Below are 19,564 nucleotides of genomic sequence, written 5' to 3'. Positions count from 1 at the left end.
TAAATTGTTGAAAACCTTTATTGGAGCTGAAAGACAGGGAAACTTCCAATGCAAACACAGAATAATTTAAAGTAACACTTCTACAGCAGAACTATGTAAACCATTGACGAAATATGCTGATTTTGTAAACCTCTGTTCAAATATGAACTGCAGTAAGAATTATTCTATAGTGTTTTTTTTTTTGCTAGCTGTTCAGCTGTTCAACATCTTTCCCTGGAAGTGATATTGCATATAAACGCCATGCCTGAATCTCATATATATAACTTGGGGAGGGGGGGAAATAAATTTAAAATATCTAGAAAAGTGTCAAAACTCTGGAGCAAATGCATACTGTAAAATCCTAATTGTCAAGCACACAACCACCTGAACTTTCACAGCCAAATAACAATAGAGAACATGACATAGTAAGGCATGAAGGAAAAAAAAACTTAAACCTAACACATCCTCATACATAAATCAAAATAAGGCCCTTGGCCTCCACCAATCAGAACAGAACTGCATGTCAGCACTTCCTGTCACATGACTACAATTTATTCTGGCAGGCCCCAGATCACAATGTCCACAGAAGCAGGGTGGGAACAAAGCAGCAGACAAGCCCAGCAAAGAAACACACAGTGGGCCCAGTGGGATGCACTGACCGGGATTCCTTCACAAGCGTCAGGTTCGTAGTTAAGCCACACTGGCTGTACCTGACTAACAAAATCCATCGTAAGTCCCACATCAGGACAAAGGAGTGATCATTCACAATGGTTAGCAATATCGCTGGCTGTAAACTCACTTTACAATTAATATACCTAGAGAAAAAAACAAAAAAGATTATGTTCAAGTTTGATTTATTTCTGATAAATAGATGTAGCAAGCCCCAAAAGGGTTAGTTCACGTCTTGAACCACACTCACACACAGGCAGCACCCAGAACACCTCTCTGGGGTCCTACCTGACAGCACTGCACAGGCAGCATCCAGGACACCTCTCTGGGGTCCTACCTGACAGCTGTGCATAGGCACTCCTGCCAGCTAAGAACTGCATTTTAAACAGGGGCAGGATTACACATTGGGCAGATTGTACACATTGTACACATTGGATGAGATACACAGTCACAGGGAAAAAAACAATGTCAGGGGCTTACTGACAATAGTAGTTTACCTATAATTCTTGACCAGCAAATGCAACATATGAAATAAACAAAAAAAAAATTGAGTCATCTTTTTGAGGCTGAGGCTCAATAGACAACTATCTTCTGTAGTACAACTGTGCAGCTTTCAGAAGAAAAAAGTATCTTTAAAACAGAGACAAAACCTCATGTTCAACCTTAAACTAGATGTGACAATGATCACAGTTCCCGAGAAATTCCTTACTGAACAAATCACACACACAGACAGCAACGCACCCCACTCTTACTGAGCAAGCGCTCAGCCTGACGATTGTCGTGAATTAACCTGCCAGCATACTTAATATTTTACATGTAATAAGATGAGAAGACTCAATACATACTGGTAATAAAACACTTCAGTGGAGGATATTTCACTGTGAGAAATCAGTGCAGCTTTTGAATAATACCTTCACATTTGTATATCCAATGCGCAGCTCTCCTGTGACATCATCACCCTGCGACACTTCAATGTGTCAATTAAGATCAACATGCACATCTACAGACTGTAGAGTTTAACCTTATAGAAAGAATTGTGCATCCAACAGTCCAACTGGAACTCAACAAAAATTAAACGGACAAAAGTCACCATCAAAAGTCACCATCAAAAATATACTACCAAAAATTAAGAAAATTTCCCACACCATTGCAGAAGGAAAATTGATGGAAATAAAGAAAACAAAAGCAAAATCAAGTAAAATCTAACAATTAAAGTGATATTCCCATGTAGACTCCTTGGTCCAGAGAGAGATTGTGGTATTGTGGGGGCTCATTTTCAACCGAATTTTGTCTCCCCCCAGCCCAAAGCATCAGATTTCTCTGGGCCTCAAAGCTTTACGTGTCTGGAAAACAGGGACAAGCAGAAAGAGACTCGGTAAGTTTTAAGTCCATCACGTCTGCAGGACATTTCCTGACCTGAAACGGCACACCTCAAATACAGGAAAAGACTGAGCGATAGAATGAATGCTAACGGCTAATGGCTGCGTGTGCAGGTTACACTGCCACGGCAGGACATTTCTCTTTATTTATTTAGCGTTTAGACATGCAGCAACCGCCTTGCTTTCATTAGGGTGACCAGATAATCCACGATGGGAGGACATTGTAAAACCTGGAGTAGCTCATAAACGACTTTAAACCTGAAAGGTTCCTGTGCTCAGCCTAATAGTTCAGTTCTTCTCGTGCTTTTGCTGGTTCGTTTCCTTGACTGAAAGACTCCTCCAGCTGTTTCACATTAACATTAGTGACACATGCATGATTATAGGATGCTGACCAATCAGCACAAAGTAAGAACTCAGTGCTTAAGTAAAATCCAGGTCCTTTTAATTGAAATGGAAGTTTATGAATCCTGTTCTAGCTCAAACACCTCCCTAACATAAATTATCAGGTCATCCTAACTTTTATAAACCAGGAACAAACAGTATTTACCTGTTGGTATGTCTTTATGGAATTCCACTCCAGGAACTTCTGTCAAGAGAAAAATGCCACATACATCCAACGTGAAACTCTGTGCAGATCCTCAGCCATTTGTAAAACTCAATATCGATCTTAGGGATCATTATCAAAGCCGAAAATGCATCACGGCAGATGGGACACCAGAATCCACGATGAGCGACGTTTATATGACCATGAATGCAAAAAAGTACAAAACATTCAAAACAAAACATTTTTTCACAGTAATTTGCTTTTTCCTATTTTTTTTCATTCTCTTAACGTGTGTTGTATTTGAGGGTAGTACACTGGGAGTATTAAGATCCCCACCCTCAGGTCCTGCTAATGTATGTTGTATTTGAGGGTAGTACACTGGGAGTATTAGGATCCCCACCCTCAGGTCGTGCTAATGTGTGTTGTATTTGAGGGTAGTACACTGGGAGTATTAGGATCCCCACCCTCAGGTCCTGCTAATGTGTGTTGTATTTGAGGGTAGTACACTGGGAGTATTAGGATCCCCACCCTCAGGTCCTGCTAATGTGTGTTGTATTTGAGGGTAGTACACTGGGAGTATTAGGTTCCCCACCATCAGGTCCTACTAATTTGTGTTGTATTTGAGGGTAGTACACTGGGAGTATTAGGATCCCCACCCTCAGGTCGTGCTAATGTGTGTTGTATTTGAGAGTAGTACACTGGGAGTATTAGGATCGCCACCCTCAGGTCCTGCTAATGTGTGTTGTATTTGAGGGTAGTACACTGGGAGTATTAGGATCGCCACCCTCAGGTCCTGCTAATGTATGTTCTATTTGAGGGTAGTACACTGGGAGTATTAGGTTCCCCACCATCAGGTCCTGCTATTATTTACCCATGCTGGTAAATAACAACAGTGTGGTGTGAAATTCACCACTTTAACAACACATTACTAACTCTCAGTATTTTACTTTATTATTATTATTATTATTTGTATTATTATTTAAACCCTATTGCACTCTTATGTTTGCACTGGACCGTTGTCCTCAATTCCTGTTTGCACTGTGTCCTGTTAACTGTAGTCGTCTCTGTGTTAACGGTTTGCACCAAACCACAAACAGTTCTGGTATGTTCACATAATAACAATAAAGTGTTCTGAGTTCTGAGTAAAATTAACTCTACACCATGTAACTAATAAAGCAAATTATTCAATTAGGCAAAATGTTTAAACAAACACCTGTATCCTTCTGTTGAATAAATCAGATTAACACATGCTGTGTTTGAACTGCATACTATCTTCTTGCAGTTCCTCACAGCTAATTTAGTTGTATTTTATTTTAAACCTGACCGACAATTTGGAAACTCTTTCAATATTAGTTACACAGCATGTTTTAAAACCTTAGAAAGTATATTATGCTATGAGTTTATTTTCCTTTCTGCTACTTAATTAATCCCATATTTAGCCCCATTCTTGATGAATGTACTTCATCAAAAAAGGTCTTACCTTCATAAGGGAAGTATTCATCTGTTACCTCCTCATGTGCTTCGTTATTTACATGTACACTATCTTCCTGCACCATTTCCTGTACAGGTGTGGCCTCTTCCTGTACTACATTTCTGGCGTCCTCTTTTACTTCTTCTACAGGTGCAGCCTCTTCTTCTACAGGTGCAGCCTCCTCCTCTTCCTGTATTTCGTCTTCTACAGGTGCAGCCTCTTCCTCTTCTGGTATTTTGTCTTCTACAGGTGAAGACTCTTCCTCTACAGGTGCAGCCTCTTCCTCTTCTGGTATTTTGTCTTCTACAGGTGAAGACTCTTCCTCTACAGGTGCAGCCTCTTCCTCTTCCTGTATTTCGTCTTCTACAGGTGCAGCCTCTTCCTCTTCCTGTATTTCGTCTTCTACAGGTGCAGCCTCTTCCTCTTCTGGTATTTCGTCTTCTACAGGTGAAGACTCTTCCTCTACAGGTGCGGCCTCTTCCTCTTCTGGTATTTCATCTTCTACAGGTGCAGCCTCTTCCGCTTCTGGTATTTCATCTTCTACAGGTGAAGGCTCTTCCTCTACAGGTAAGGCCTCTTCCTGTATTTCATCTTCTACAGGTGAAGGCTCTTCCTCTACCATTGTGGCCTCTTCCTGTACCATCTCATCTTCTACCTCTTGAGGTACAAACTCCTCCTGTATTATCTCATCCTCACTGTCTTCTAAAGGTGCACTCACTCCTTGTACTTCTTTCATTACAACATCTTCAAGCATTTCTTCCTGCAAATGTGAGGCCTCATCCTGTATTTCCTCTTCTACAGGCAGAGACTGTTCCTCTACAGGTGCAACCTCTTCTTGTATTTCCTCTCCTACAGCTGCAAGCTCTTCCTCTAATGGTATGGCCTCATTCTGTACTTCCTCTTCTATAGGTGCAAGCTCTTCCTCTACAGGTACAGTCTCATCCTGTACTTCCTCTTCTATAGGTGCAAGCTCTTCCTCTACAGGTACAGTCTCATCCTGTACTTCCTCTTCTACAGCTGCAAAGTCTTCCTCTTCAGGTACAGTCTCATCCTGTACTTCCTCTTCTACAGCTGCAAAGTCTTCTTCTTCAGGTACAGTCTCATCCTGTACTTCCTCTTCTACAGCTGCAAAGTCTTCCTCTTCAGGTACAGCCTCATCCTGTACTTCCTCTTCTACAGCTGCAAAATCTTCCTCTTCAGGTACCGTCTCATCCTGTACTTCCTCTTCTACAGCTGCAAAGTCTTCCTCTTCAGGTACAGTCTCATCCAGTACTTCCTCTTCTATTGCTGCAAGCTCTTCTTCTACAAGAACAGCCTCGTCCTGTACTTCCTCTTCTACAGGTGCAAGGTCTTCCTCTTCACGTACAGCCTCATCCTGTACTTTCACTTGTGCAGGCTCAAGCGCTTCCTGCCTTTCCTCCTTTACAAGTACTACTTCTTCTACAGGTGCAATCTCGTCCTGCATTTCATCTTCTACAAGTGCAGACTCTTCCTCTATAGGTGAAGCATCTTGCTGTACCATCTCTTTCTGTACTTCTGCCTCTTGAGGTACAAGCACTTCTTGTAATTCCTCTTCTAAAGACACAGTTTCTGCTTGTGCTTCCTCCTCTTTGCTTTCCTTCTGTGTTTCCTCCTCTACAGGTACAGCTTCTTCTTGTGCTTCTTCCTCTACAACCTCAGATTCTTCCAGTGCTTGTTGCTTCCAGTACTGTATTTCCTCTTCTAAATGTATACCCTCTTCCTGTACCTCCTCCACAGGTATGTCCTCATCTTGTGCTACTTCTACTCCAGTTGCAAATTCCTCCTCTTTCTGCATTTGGTCATCTATAGCTGAAGCAATTTCCTGCACAGGAACATATTCACCTTCAACCTCCTGTGCAACTGCACCTTCCTCCTCTACTGTTACAGGTTCTTCCTCAACTTCCTGTTCAACCACTGCACCTTCTTCTTGTATTGGTTCTTCTGTAAATTCCTGCTCAACCGCTGTATCATCTTCCTGTATTCCCTCCTCCAAAGGTCCAGAGTATTCTTGTTCATTTTCCTCCTCAGGTGCATCACCTTCTTCTGATTCCTCCTCCACAGGACCACTTGTTTCTTCCAGAAGATCATTCTCAGCTCCTGTATGTAGGGTCTCCTTGCCCACGGGGTCATCTATAGGCATGGCCTCCACTTCCTCTTCCTCTATTTCCAGAACTGGCTCTGATGCATCTACTTCTTCCTCAACCTCTGGCTCCTCCAAAAGACTGGGCTCTGTCAAACAACACACAGACTTATCCAGGCTGTCTGGAAGGAGGGATAGAGCTAGGAAGACAATACTGGAGCAAATATGAAGGTGGGACAAAACGTAAACAAGCCTTTAGAGGGTCAAGGTGCTCATCAGCAGTTGAGGCAGATTATATCATGTGACGCCTATTGGCCATGATGACTACAAATATACACACATATACACATACACACACATATATATACACATACACATACACACACATATACATATATACACATATATACACACATACATACACATACACACACATACATACACATACACACACATATAAACATATATATACACACATATACACATATATACACACACATATATACACACAGACACACACATATATATATACACACACACACACACCTGATGCAGTCTTCTCTTCTGCCACATTCAACTGGACCTCCTCTTCCTCAACTGGTTCCACATCTAGTATTAGTTCTGGCTCGGCTTCTGTAGACCAGGTTTTTAAAACATGCATTTATTCATAAAAATATTTTTAGGGAGCCCATGACACAGGGCCATTCAAACAACCCGAATGCATACAGTATATAGTTTAAACAGCATTTGTTTGTTTTGTGTAACGTTATGTATACATTCTACATTTGCATTCTTGAAACTCATTTAGGAGCTGAAAACTAGAACAGGGGGGTATTTTCCGTACGTCACTTAAATCATCTGAGATCAGATGCCTCATCTTGGATGAGTTAATGCTGGTGAAGCTCATCCAGGATAAGTTAAATTTTTTATAGAACTGTAATTTTATTGCGTGTACATTACCTGCAATGGCGTAAAACGCCTCTTTAATTACCTGCACTCGCAGGTGTCCAGGAAAAACAATTGTGAATTGCCTGGCAAACTGTACCCTTTGATATATTTTCCTCATCGCCTACATTATACAGAAAAGTGCCGCTTGTAAATATCTCAAGGCGATGCCCATTGTCTGTGTGGCTGTGAGCCCGACTTCACCTAGCTGGACTTCTATTATACGCAGCTAATAAACCTATAAGATATAATATTCCATCTCGGCTGAAGCCGTATCTTTCTAACAGAATATCATCCGGCAACAATAACAGGATTTTGTTGATCCTACAAAACCCTCTCAGTTTGAGATTCCCTTCTTATTATTTGTGCACCGATTGCAGTTGGTCGCTCATCCATGAACGGCGAGGCGATGACTGAACGGATTTCCGTGCACGGACACTGATTAAGTGTGTGAGCTAATCATTGTTTACATAGAACAAACCTGCTCAGAGCAGGTTTGAGGATTTGGATGTGCTGCTATGACAACACATCCAGCAAGTTTCGAAAAACCAACAGATCCAGGATCATGCCAAATCGTCAACAATTACATCCGGCTAAACGAGTAATCCATGTACGAAAAACACCCCCCAGTGCTTTAAATATCTGATACTACAGACTGTATTTTATTTTGAAATAAAGATTAAAAATGTGGCTTACTATTTATCTGCTCAAAACTTATTTAAAGGCTTATATTACTGGCTTATATCAGAAACAGACTGCCATTCATTTAGACTTCTGAGTATGTGAGTTATCTTTTCATCTGGAGGGTCCTTTGGTAACCTTTGACCCCAGAGGGGACCAAGTATCAGAAGATCTGAAACGGAGTTGCCCACTTCTAGACTAGTTCAGAAATGTAACTAACCATAATGCCCAGCAGGGGGAGCCCTGCCAACCACCCACCTCCCCGCTAGACATGTGACCCGGAAGATGACAGCGGCTGCAGCTTTACCTTCTCCCATTCGGGCTGCTGGCTCATCCACTTCTCCTGCATCACTTGACACCACAACAGGCTTGTCTTTCAATCCTGAATGTTTCAGATGTCAAGCCCGTGAGGCACATTTATACATTTGATATATTTATCTCACCCCAACTTTAAATTCAAATTTCAATTACAAAAAGAAATTATTTTAGTGTTGCATAATGTATGACATTTCTAGTTATTTATTGCAATGTTAAAATATTTAACGAATCAAATACCATGTAGTATACGAAGATGAAACAGGAAACGGCATAACTTAAGTTACTTTTGCTCCAGGTGCATTAATTTCATTTAATGTCTTGGTTGAGAAGAAAGGGCACATTCTGAGGGATACCCGTTAGAGCAGTGTCTCCCAACCCAGTCCTCGGGGAACCCCCCAACAGTCCACGTTTTTGCTTCCTCTCAGCTCCTAGTGCACCTATACCAGGTATTTGGTGTTCCTGATTGGCTGGGAGCAGGGAGGGAGCAAAAACATGGACTGTCTCGGGTTCCCTAAGGACCGGGTTGGGAAACACTGTGTTAGAGGGACAATATCAAATATGGGAAAAAACTGAGCCCACAAAAGGCTTTAAACCATTGAACACAAGCATCTGTGAAAAAAACTTTATTGTATCTTCTAACAATGTCAAAAGCAATTTATACCATTATTACACAAAATACTGTGCAGTTTGCTTGGGAATTTATACATTGTAGGGAGCTCAGTTCTTTACAGCCTGCCCAATGTAAAAAAAAAAGCCAAATTCCACTTCGGGAAACTTTCAGGTACTTTTGCAATGAACTTGTACCTCTCTGACGGCGGCATGCATGACTAAACACTGAACTACAACTTGGCTTTACAGGACAGCTTGTTCTTTGAGAACTCTTTTCCATCCTCTGTGCAGGCATCGGTGATGCCTGCCTTCTTCTGAATTGAGGCCCAGTCCATCTTCTCACAGACCAGACACATTCATCATCACCACTGACCCATCGATGACTCTGGCTTTTGTGGTCATTGTGAATGCCGTATCACTTTTCACCCCTTTTCTCAGACCTTTTGGGGGATTTCTTTGCCGATTGTTTGGAAGATTCTTTAGGGGACTTTTTTGGGGCAGGTTTGGGAGACGTCTTGACGAGCTTCTCTCCCTTGTCCCTCAAACCTCTACCGGCCTTTTCCGTTTTCTTGTCATGCTCTGACTCCTTTTTCCTTGGCACTCTCTTCTCCTTCTCTGGTTTTTCCCTTCTTTCGGTCCCTGTCTTCTTTGCAGTCTTCGGCTTCTCCCGTCTCTCTCTCCTCACCTTCGTGAGGCTCTCCAACTTCGCTTTCTCTGCTTTGTCCTCCTTCTTCCTAGGTTTCTCCTCCTTCTTCTTCTTTGGTTTAACTGGCTCAGCTTTGCTCTTCTCTTTGAGAGCCTGAGTCCGTTTCGCCTTCTCTTCTTCGGCCACCAGGGACCGGACTTCAGCCAGGGCTATTTTAGCAATCTTTTTGGCCTCCACCCTCTCATGGAGAATAGACATCTGGCGCTTCAAGGCTTCCCTTAGATTCCACTCAACATCTCTGATGAGCATGTTGTCTGGGGGGGGGGGTTTGAAAACAGGAAGAGACACAACTGGGAACTCTAGCTCTGCGGCATGTTCACAGCAAACCCGACTTCACACCATGTCCCAAGCCAGGCAAAGACGTGCGATGCATCTGATGTTTCGCCAACAAGCAGTGAGATATCAGGTGAAATAGATTCAACCAAAGAAAATAAACAGGAATCCATTCATGATTGTCTCCACGGCCATTTCTGTTCCAGAGTGGCCACTTACTTCTCCTAGTAATGGCCAACTGGCTCCACATCCACTACATCACAGCAGCTCCATGCACAAACTCCTCAATAGCAAGTGACCAGTCATGGTCCAGATCCAAGGAAGTTAATCACAAGCCCATATCTTTTACAGATACATCCAAGCAGGAACGATTCAACTATGGTAGTGGGCATCAGAAACCATGCAGTGCACCAGGCTTCCTGATTGGTTGAGGAGCTCCACACCTTTCAGTCAAACAGTCCAACATTGGACACAGACCAGGGCATCCCAATGACAGACCATGCCAAATACCTTTCGGCTTCACTTTTTTTGAAGCTGCTTCTTCTGCAACTGGTACCTCATCTGACAAATTAGAAAAGAAAACCAAGCTTAAAAAATTCAGACCAGTTCCGGCTGGTGAGTGTTTAACAGCACTGAGAATGCTGGGAATCAAGGGTGGGGGAATTCCCATGATGCGCACGTGTTGTTAGCGTGAAGCCGAGCATACGGCAGCCCGCCACACAGCTACCGTAGCAGAACGCTGGCCGTAAGTCATGACGAGTTCCTGTCTGGCTTGCTGTCGCATGCGAAATGTGGGAACATCCAAAGCAGCACTGGACACCCGGGAAGGCTTTGGCATATTTTTGGGTTATGTGGAAACCAGAGCTTGCGTCGGAACTTCTGGCCTCTCACTGAGATACACACCCACACCGAGGGAATACTGGATCTAAACAAGGGTCACTCCGCCCAGATTTGGACAGACTCACATCCTGTTATTAATAATTTTGCCTAGAAATCTTGGACATATCCATGGCAGACGCACAGATCTTCAGCCAGTATGGTACCTTTCTGTCTAGTATAGATCATGAATAAAATAATTTTCTTTTAGCTACAAGTGGTCTCCAAAAATTACTTGACAAAAGGCAAAACCCTTATCATACACAAAGCACCAACACAGATACAAAGCAATCTCTTCAGTCCTCTTAATGAGTCTACATCATTAGCTCCCTCTTTCAGTGTCCTTCACAGAACTTCCCAATGTGAAGTTGTTCCTCTGAAGCAGTTTCTTGGGGATAGTTACTTGTGCCCCATTCATTTTTTGGCACTCCTGCAAGGACTCTGGGGATTCCGTAGGACGGTTGTTGACTTGCACCCCTGAGCCCTTTGGCGTTGGGACATACCGGCAGCCCCTTCAGCTTCCTCCTCTTCAGTCTCTTGTATCTCGAAAGGGGTCATTATGTCATAGAGAAAGACGAGGAATTCGTAAAACCATCCTGAGCCCCCCTCTGATAAACGGTCGGTAGACTCCGAGACGGTCATGGTTTCTCTATCGTCATCGCTGACCAGGCCTACATTGAACAGATGAGGAAAGGGGAGAGAGAGAAAGGAACAGAGGGGAAATACAAGCACAGGCAAGTAGTGAAGGCAAGGAAAATGTTAGCAGACTAAAGAGGAGGCGAAAACGGAAATGTTAACATCTCCAGAAGGAATGAAAGGTAAATAAAAGACTGACAGGGTGAGTAAGGAACATCACAGAAAGACATGCTGAAGGGAAATGGCCATGAAGATAATAAGCTAGGGGTAAACCTGAGGTAAGCTGGCATATTCTCCTAGGAGCAAGCTGATGACCTCAGCTCAGCTGATCTACCAGCATAGACAGGAGCGAGCAGCTCATAGCGGGGACAGAGGATGGAGATGGCCAGAGCAAATGCAGTGTCCCACAGATGTAGTATTCCTCCTTCCAATTACTTTCCATTCAGAGTGGACTTCATTCCATTACCCACGTGCATTGCATACTTTAATTCTTTACAATGAAGCCAATATAATGTCCTTAAAGGACTAAAATGATTTCGTACTCAACGGAGTAAAACAATTACTTTCGATGAATTCACGAAGCTGGTGAGTTGTGAGATGGAGTCATTACTATTAGGAATTTATGACAGAAGCCACTGAAGTCCACAGGCAGAGTTTACATCACAGGTTTAGGGTTTCCGCTCTTGGCACAATGCCAGGCAGCAATTCGTCGCTAATTATGGTGACTATTTATGGTGTGTAATATTTACTAGGTAAATATTGATATTTTTATTTTGCTTCACAAATCTTAAAGTAAAAGCATTTTTTCATGAAGTAGTTTTGAAGCTATGGTTTTGACAGTTGCTACATTACAAGTTCTTTGAATAACTGCTAAAAACATTTCAGGGACTAATGATCTCTACGGTCAAGTTTAATCGCACCCCTGATTCTTGTTACCCTAAAGTTGCTAAATGATAATGCTACTATGAACACTGAGCACACTGGTGTTATTCCAGAACAATGAAATGGATGGAAAATGTTAACTTGGCCTGAAATGTATAATTTATACTGCACAGCAACAAACCAACCAGCCACAGGCGCTAAACCCACCTTACCTGCAGACAAACAACACACCAGAATACTTGCCTAGCAGAATCTTTGCGTCTTCCACGTCAAATTCACCATCTCCATCAACATCATATGCTGCAAGGTGTCCTGCCAGAGAGAATTCACAGAAATAAATATTTGGTTTAGCTCAGGTGTGGGCCAGATGTGCCAGATGTGAAGGGCATGCCTACTGAAGAATTCAACAGCTGTGCAGCGCCAACAGACAGGTCAGACGGGAAACCCATTGCACTGGTTTAGTGTAAAGACAGGTCAGACGGGAAGCCCTTTGCACTGGTTTAGTGTAAAGACAGGTCAGACGGGAAACCCATTGCACTGGTTTAGTGTAAAGACAGGTCAGACGGGAAGCCCTTTGCACTGGTTTAGTGTAAAGACAGGTCAGACGGGAAGCCCTTTGCACTGGTTTAGTGTAAAGACAGGTCAGACGGGAAGCCCTTTGCACTGGTTTAGTGTAAAGACAGGTCAGACGGGAAGCCCTTTGCACTGGTTTAGTGTAAAGACAGGTCAGATGGGAAGCCCTATGCACTGGTTTCATGTAAAGACAGGTCAGACAGGAAGCCCTTTGCACTGGTTTAGTGTAAAGACAGGTCAGACGGGAAGCCCTTTGCACTGGTTTAGTGTAAAGACAGGTCAGACGGGAAGCCCTTTGGACTGGTTTCGTGTAAAGACAGGTCAGATGGGAAGCCCTATGCACTGGTTTCATGTAAAGACAGGTCAGATGGGAAGCCCTTTGCACTGGTTTCATGTAAAGTCAAGATGGCAAAAAAGTCATCAGGTCAGGTTAGGCCTTTTCAGTTAGAGGTTCCCGACCATTTGATGATGCTTAGACCAGGAAAGATTCCACAGATCTGTAAAACTTGTGGACCAGTGAGTTCAGCCAGGGGTTGGGAATCTCTTAAGTGATTGCATTCACAAGCTCAACTAATAACAAGGGCTAGGTAATCGATCGGATCGAATTTCAATTACGAATTTGGCTTCCGATTATCAAAACAAAATTATCAAGATGAGATGATTATTGAGCTGGATTTTGTTTTGCAGTGATGCTCCCATTTCGTCTTGTGTTATAAATCCAGTGCGCTGCTCTCCAGCCCTTTACTTCTCAGCTGAATTATACTCAGAGTTCAAGGAAATCCACTGTTAAAAAGACAGGATATTTCCAAAGTCAATGACTGATTGTGTTAGATTGTGATCGCAATATTGATCAAAATAATCATGATTATGATTTTTTGCCATAATCGAGCAGTCCTATTTGTAACTTTCAGATGTATTTGAATTTAACTACATTTTGATATGCCATCTATATTTAAACATATCATAATTTTAAACTTGTGCCTACAAACCAAAAACTTGTACCTACAAACCGCAAATGTCACATGGCTTCTTGTTTTGTCTGGTGCAGTGAGTTAAGACCACGCCAATGGCAGAGAAAGACACACCCAGCACATCTTTGTAGTCCACGATATCGAGCCACACTACGGCGACGGATGTCCAGGCGCCCAGCATGGCCAGCACGAGGAACCAGGTGAAGAACGAGCTCTTCTGGGCATGCTCAGACTTCTTGCCGTTCCTACCGGCCAATGGCTGCTTCATGTCTAAGGAGGGATGAAAACAGCCCAGTCATTGATGAGTGTGCCTAAAGAGGGATGTGTTATGCTGACAGCATGCAGGGGTTTAAAACCAAAAAGCACACGGCTGCGCAAACACAACACACACACACACACAGGTTTTAACTGCATGGTAATGGTGTAAAATTCAATAGGGAATTGTGATGATTTTGCATTACACCAGATCACTTCCTCGTTTCTCTTTATAACTGAAAGAGTTTTGTTCTGACAGAACACATGAAACGTTACAGTTTGCAGAAGGATATTGTAATCAGTTGGACCCCTTACCGTTTCATTTCACTGCCCCTCAGGAGACAAATGTGAAAACAGACTCATGCTGCTGTAACATCCAGTAAGATCATTCACATCAGACAATTCCTCACTCCACGCACAGCTGTTCAAAGCATATATTTCATCATTCATTCCTGTACACCATCTTAATCACAGTATGTCTGGTCCACACAGAGAAGGGGATGTTTTGGCTGCCTTCAGTTCAGCCTCAGAGTCATTAGATAACTACAGGGGTCGTTAACTGCTTGTCTGACTGGCTCATCTTTAAGTGAGGGTATAGAAATACGTCCTGCAAAACTCACTTACACCATTACAGCCTAAAAGGTGGTAATCTTCCAGCTTTAGGCTTTGACAACGAAATGGCAAAAAGGACACAAGCATCCGACTGAACCCACTAAAAGATGTTCTCAATACTTTAAAGGACCATACAGCTCAATGAGCATAAGTGACGTTTTCTGACCGTTTACTGGAAAGGATTTTACTCCTTTTAACACTACTGTTTAAAATACATTTGTCAGGGGAAAAGAAATCAAGTGGAAGAACCTTTCATCTGCTTGCTGAATTTTGCTCAAGTTCTTCTGGAGAAGAACAAACTAACATTTAGGGGTACGAGATGGTTGTTTCAATTACAAGCATGTTCTCTGAATCATACTGTGAAAAAATAACAAGCAGGCATGTACAGAAGCAGATAATCCGTTTGTTGTGTGAAATGGAGCAGAAAGTCCAAAGTCCATTTTTAACACGGCGAAGTATTCCATGTTTTAAAATGGAAGATGCCAACTGCAGTCTCAGACATTACCGCATTTATCCTCCACTCAGTGCCTTAAAAAAACATCCTTGTTGGGAGCCTTGCCGCTCCGCTTTAAAACAATGTGCAAACAAACATAAACTTCTGGATTATCATTTCCCAGGGTGTGCAAACATGTGCCTGCACATCTCCAAAAAGTGTTAACAAGCGTTCCAGACGCTACCGGGCCGTCGACAGAAGACATTCCTCAGGGAATGAGGGGCATCTACATCTCTGAACAGCCTACCTCCTTCATCAGCCATCATCTTCAGGTCCTCCTTCAGGTCCCCCATTCCTGCACGTCATGCAGGAACCGAGGAGAGCTGCAGAAATTCGTTTTTGCTCTTTCTTGCCCCAAACCACCGAGTAGCACTGCGGCCGTCCCCCGGACAGCTAACTCAGCTAGAACCCGATACCCGACAGCCCAGCCTGGGGGCGGTCGTTATTTTTAGATTGGCCCCGTGGACAAGCAGATGAGTTTCAGCACTCATATGGAGCGGCCGTGCTGGAGCTACCCACCCCAAACAGCGTGGCAAAAGTGCAGCGACCTGAGAGGAGCTCAAACCCAGCTTGGGGATCAGCCTTATAGAACGGGGGGAGGCCATCGGATCGGACGAGGCCAGGTGGACTGACCGGCGAGAGTGGGATTCTGAAAGGCAGAGGTGCCCCTTCTGCTTGGCTTTTCTATCAGCCGATACGTCTGGGCAAGCGTTCAGCGACTTGGCTGGCGTCTCCTGTACCATCCACTCCATACATGGTCTGCCCTTAACAGTGTCTCCAGCTATGCTTGGACACCACTGCTCTAAACAGCCACAGACTACAAGCAACTATCTTATGCAACCAAGGCCCTCCGTGGGCTAATGATTAGGTGAACAACAGGATAGGAAGATGCATATTATATTATTGCATTATTTAGGTTTCTGCCCCATGATGAATGTGCTGTAGCGTTTCACACATGGGGCTCCCCGATGGCTGTCCTCAGCAACCACAGCTCAAAATGGCCGACCCCCATAAACTCTATAACTTAAAGCCCTCTGCCAGATCGGCTCACTCCCAGCGCCACTAAAATCCAAGGTGGCACAGCCTCTCAGGTTTCAAAACCGTCTCGGGTTTTCTAAGCAGCACCCAAGGGCATGCAAGAAGGTGAACATCCATACCTTCTCAGCACACACCCAATCGGCAGCCTGCATTCGTACAGTCAAACAGGCTGGTCCAGTTCCTGTAGAAAGACCTGATGAAACATGCAGCAGGTCGTACTCTCACTTAAATCCAGTCAGCCCGCTCATCCCACACTTTACTTGTGCTTAATGACACTTAAACACCTCCTGCTTGCAGCTGGTTCAGCTGGAATGATCTTTCACTCCTGACACTCCCAGCCAACAGTGTGTAAGCTACAGGACACCCATCTACTGGGGTTTAAATATTCTGGGTGTATGACTTCAATTGCATTCACAAAGATCGAAATAAGAGTTTTGGCTCTTTGTGGCACATTAGCTAATGCAGCGTAAAAGTTTTTAAAAAAGGACACAAAGGACAAAACAGTAAAATCCTGACACCAGAGTCACAGACACATGGAACTACAGGGACAGACCAACATCGCAGCTGTGACTCTTCAAGAAACCAAAAAAGTAAAAACAAAACAAAAATAATGCCTAATATTGGCCAAACGGGTCCACTGGTTGCAGACAAAAGTTCCCATGGTTCTCTGTGAGGTAGGAAATGGACAAACGAAATCAGCTAATAGGGCGAGAGAACTGACACCTTCTCGTTCGGATTCACTTTAGAGACGAGCAGAACATCTAGCAGCATGTTTGCTGGAGCAGTTTCACTATGACATTAATGATGGTAAATTTCCCTATGTGCTATTTATGATCACAGATACAGTCCTTCTTCATAGACATGGGAGAGCTGAGGCCTCCGTGTCCCCACTGGGGAATATTGTTGTGCGATCTCTATTTGCAGACTGCTTTAACTCACGCTGTCCATTTACTGCCTGGCTTAACTAACTCACATTGGTTACAAAGTGGTTCCTTTTGGGTTAAAGAGAGTATCATCAGAGTAGAGCAAATCTCAAAACCACCTCAAAACCATGCGGCTGCATAAGACGTTACACCATGCAGGCAAGCCCAGCACATACCACAAAACCCGCAGGTCATGCCAGAGGAACTTTGGGTGGATCATCAAAAAAACCACCATATAAGAGCAAGCGACAGCATCTTTACCTGGGTTTATTTTTTGTTGTCCAGCCTTGGGGCAGGAAAAGGTTACCAAAGAGCAGAATATGTAAGTGAATATGCAAGAGAACATGATGAGCAACACACCTTTGTATAGGGTGACCAGATAATCCATGTCAGGGAGGACACTCTGAGCTAGGACAGGAATTGTAAATTACCATTTCGATTAAACGGACCTGGATTTCACTTGAGCACTAAGTTCTTGCTGTGTGCTGATTGGTCAGTCTCCTATAATCATGCATGTTTCACTAATGCTAATGTGAAACAGCTGGATGAGTCTTTCAGTCAAGGAAATAAACCAGTCAAAGCACAAGAAGAGCTGAACTATTTAGCCGAGCACAGGAGCCTTTCAATTTGAAAGTAGTTTGTAAAACCCGAAGTAGCTCAAAGTGTCCTCCCTGACATGGATTACCTGGTCACCCTACCTTTGTAGAGACTCCCAAAAGTGAGAGAAGGATATGAAAAATGTTTATTTTTGAAAGCCAGGATTCCTGTTTATCTCCAGCTGCCAATGAGGTCACTGCTTTTTTGCAATTAATTGCAAACATTGTTTTATTGGCTTCGTCGGCAACACTGTTAGCAAATAACATATAAGCAGAATGAATTAATGTGCCAAATATGCAAGCAGATCTACCAGAAAATTCCCCTCACTTAACCTTCGCCGGAGGTACAAAACTACTTATAAGAGCTGTTTAAAAGCTACAAAGGTCCATTGTGGGCACTGGACGCACACAAAAAAATAAATTATGGATATCTTTATCTCGCCTGCAGGAGAATTTTTGAAACATCTAAGGTGCGTCTTAAAGGAGTTTTTGATGAACATTTGGATCAGACTACTGTCATTAGAGCGCTTGTATCATGGCATATTAAGCAATTATTAACCTGGCACGACCGAATAAGTATGATCACAAGTTCTGCGAAAAGCCAGCGAGTCGTTGTACATAATTATAACAAATGAGTTTTAGAAATTTCTGCCTGTAGGGGACGAATTTTGTGTAAGGATATGTCACATCTAAGGTCGTGAATGTGTATTTCAGCCAACAATATATTGATGCGGTTTAATGTAATTCGATTATTTAAAATACTAGGTCAATATTGCATCGCCATATTAAACTTTTTAAAGAATATTAAAGCTCGTTAGCAACTTGTGATCGGACTGCGATCCCGTACACAGCGAGCAGAAATGGATCTTAGAAGACGGTAACTGGATGTTTTCTGCAGGGGTCCTGGGTTTATGCACGGAACGTAAAAGCCACGTGTAACCCCTCCCACACGATCCCTTTATCGACACGTGAGCACTGAGGAAATCATCGTGGAAAAATGGATCTGCTACCACCTCTCCCGTGGATAGGAGACGTTCAGAAAACGTCCCCCCCCCCCGCTTACAATAAACATTTGCGATGTTTAAAATAAGTATACTGCTTACGTGTGGCACGGGTTTCCCAGTTTTATGTTATCCTCAAGTTACCAGAAGCTGTTATGTAAAATATGCGCAGAAAATCTTTGCAACTTAAACTACAATCATCAAGTGCCCGATTTTTAATGTAATACAACGCTGCAATGTTTCAAGAGCCATCGAATTCGTCTGCTTTTAAATTCAACCTCCTGTAATAAATTACTAGTTTGCAAAACCACTTTAAAAGTTTTAAAGTATTACATTTCGCAGTGTAAGATAAATTTAGATGACACTGCACGTCGGTGTTATTTGTGAACTATTTTTGTGTAATACAGTTTACCGTCAATAAATATTCTGCATTAATAAAAACAAAACTTTCATAGGCCGTTGGTACTACTGTAAAAGTGGTGCGCATCACTATAATAAAAGTGCAACGAACCTTTTTTCGGGTGTCCTTTGGCATTTTTCTTCGAAGTCATTGCGATCAACTCTAAATATTATTTAAAAGAATCTATGTGCTCGAGCCACAATTCCTAAATTCCTACACTAAAGTACCCTACTAAAATCAAATCCTTATGCTCTGAGACTGAAGCCCATAGCAACCCGTTCACTTTTGAGTGATGCTGAATTTCACCAATCCAAAGCCACTTTATGCTTTAGGGGCGGGGAAGACTGTCATTTTAACCAATCGCGATGCAGCAGTGAATGTCTGATTCAATCGTGTGGATACCCGCAGGTTAGAACCGCCTCGCGCCTGCAGTGTTTGCAAGTATTGGAACGTGGCAACATGGAAGTGCCCAGTCCTCGCGAGAGCGGGTTGGACTGGTTACATCATAATACTACTACTAATAATAATTATAATAATAATTACAATAAGAATAATACACGTGCACAGTATGAAGCATAAAGATGCAATACTCATTGCAGGAGGTATCCTTATACTTATTTATATTACGCTAAA

General features: G+C 43.0%; 1 protein-coding gene across 6 annotated transcripts; it reads right to left on the bottom strand.

Annotated features, from left to right (window-relative positions):
• On the bottom strand, positions 1–19,206 carry LOC111852567 (uncharacterized). Of its 6 annotated transcripts, none has more exons than XM_072710992.1 (9): positions 15,221–16,456; positions 13,728–13,883; positions 12,313–12,381; positions 8,077–8,151; positions 6,690–6,776; positions 4,451–6,292; positions 4,052–4,411; positions 2,575–2,613; positions 1–1,991 (listed from the first exon to the last, which is right to left on the bottom strand). In XM_072710992.1, the coding sequence occupies exons 1-9, from the start codon at positions 15,264–15,266 to the stop codon at positions 1,984–1,986; spliced, it is 2,682 nt and encodes an 893-aa protein (XP_072567093.1). In that variant the 5' UTR covers positions 15,267–16,456; the 3' UTR covers positions 1–1,983. The 6 variants fall into 6 exon arrangements, with proteins under 6 accessions (XP_072567093.1, XP_072567094.1, XP_072567095.1 ...); XM_072710993.1 differs by having other exon boundaries at positions 4,052–4,312; positions 4,373–6,292; positions 15,221–16,454; XM_072710994.1 differs by having other exon boundaries at positions 4,052–4,312; positions 4,412–6,292; positions 15,221–16,451.
• Positions 19,207–19,564: the final 358 nt, after the last annotated feature.

Source organism: Paramormyrops kingsleyae, chromosome 4 (assembly GCF_048594095.1).
Source record: "Paramormyrops kingsleyae isolate MSU_618 chromosome 4, PKINGS_0.4, whole genome shotgun sequence".
NCBI classification, from domain to species: Eukaryota; Metazoa; Chordata; class Actinopteri; order Osteoglossiformes; family Mormyridae; genus Paramormyrops; species Paramormyrops kingsleyae.
The sequence above is the reverse complement of the archived record's forward strand: the minus strand, read 5'-3'. Positions and strand labels throughout refer to the sequence as shown.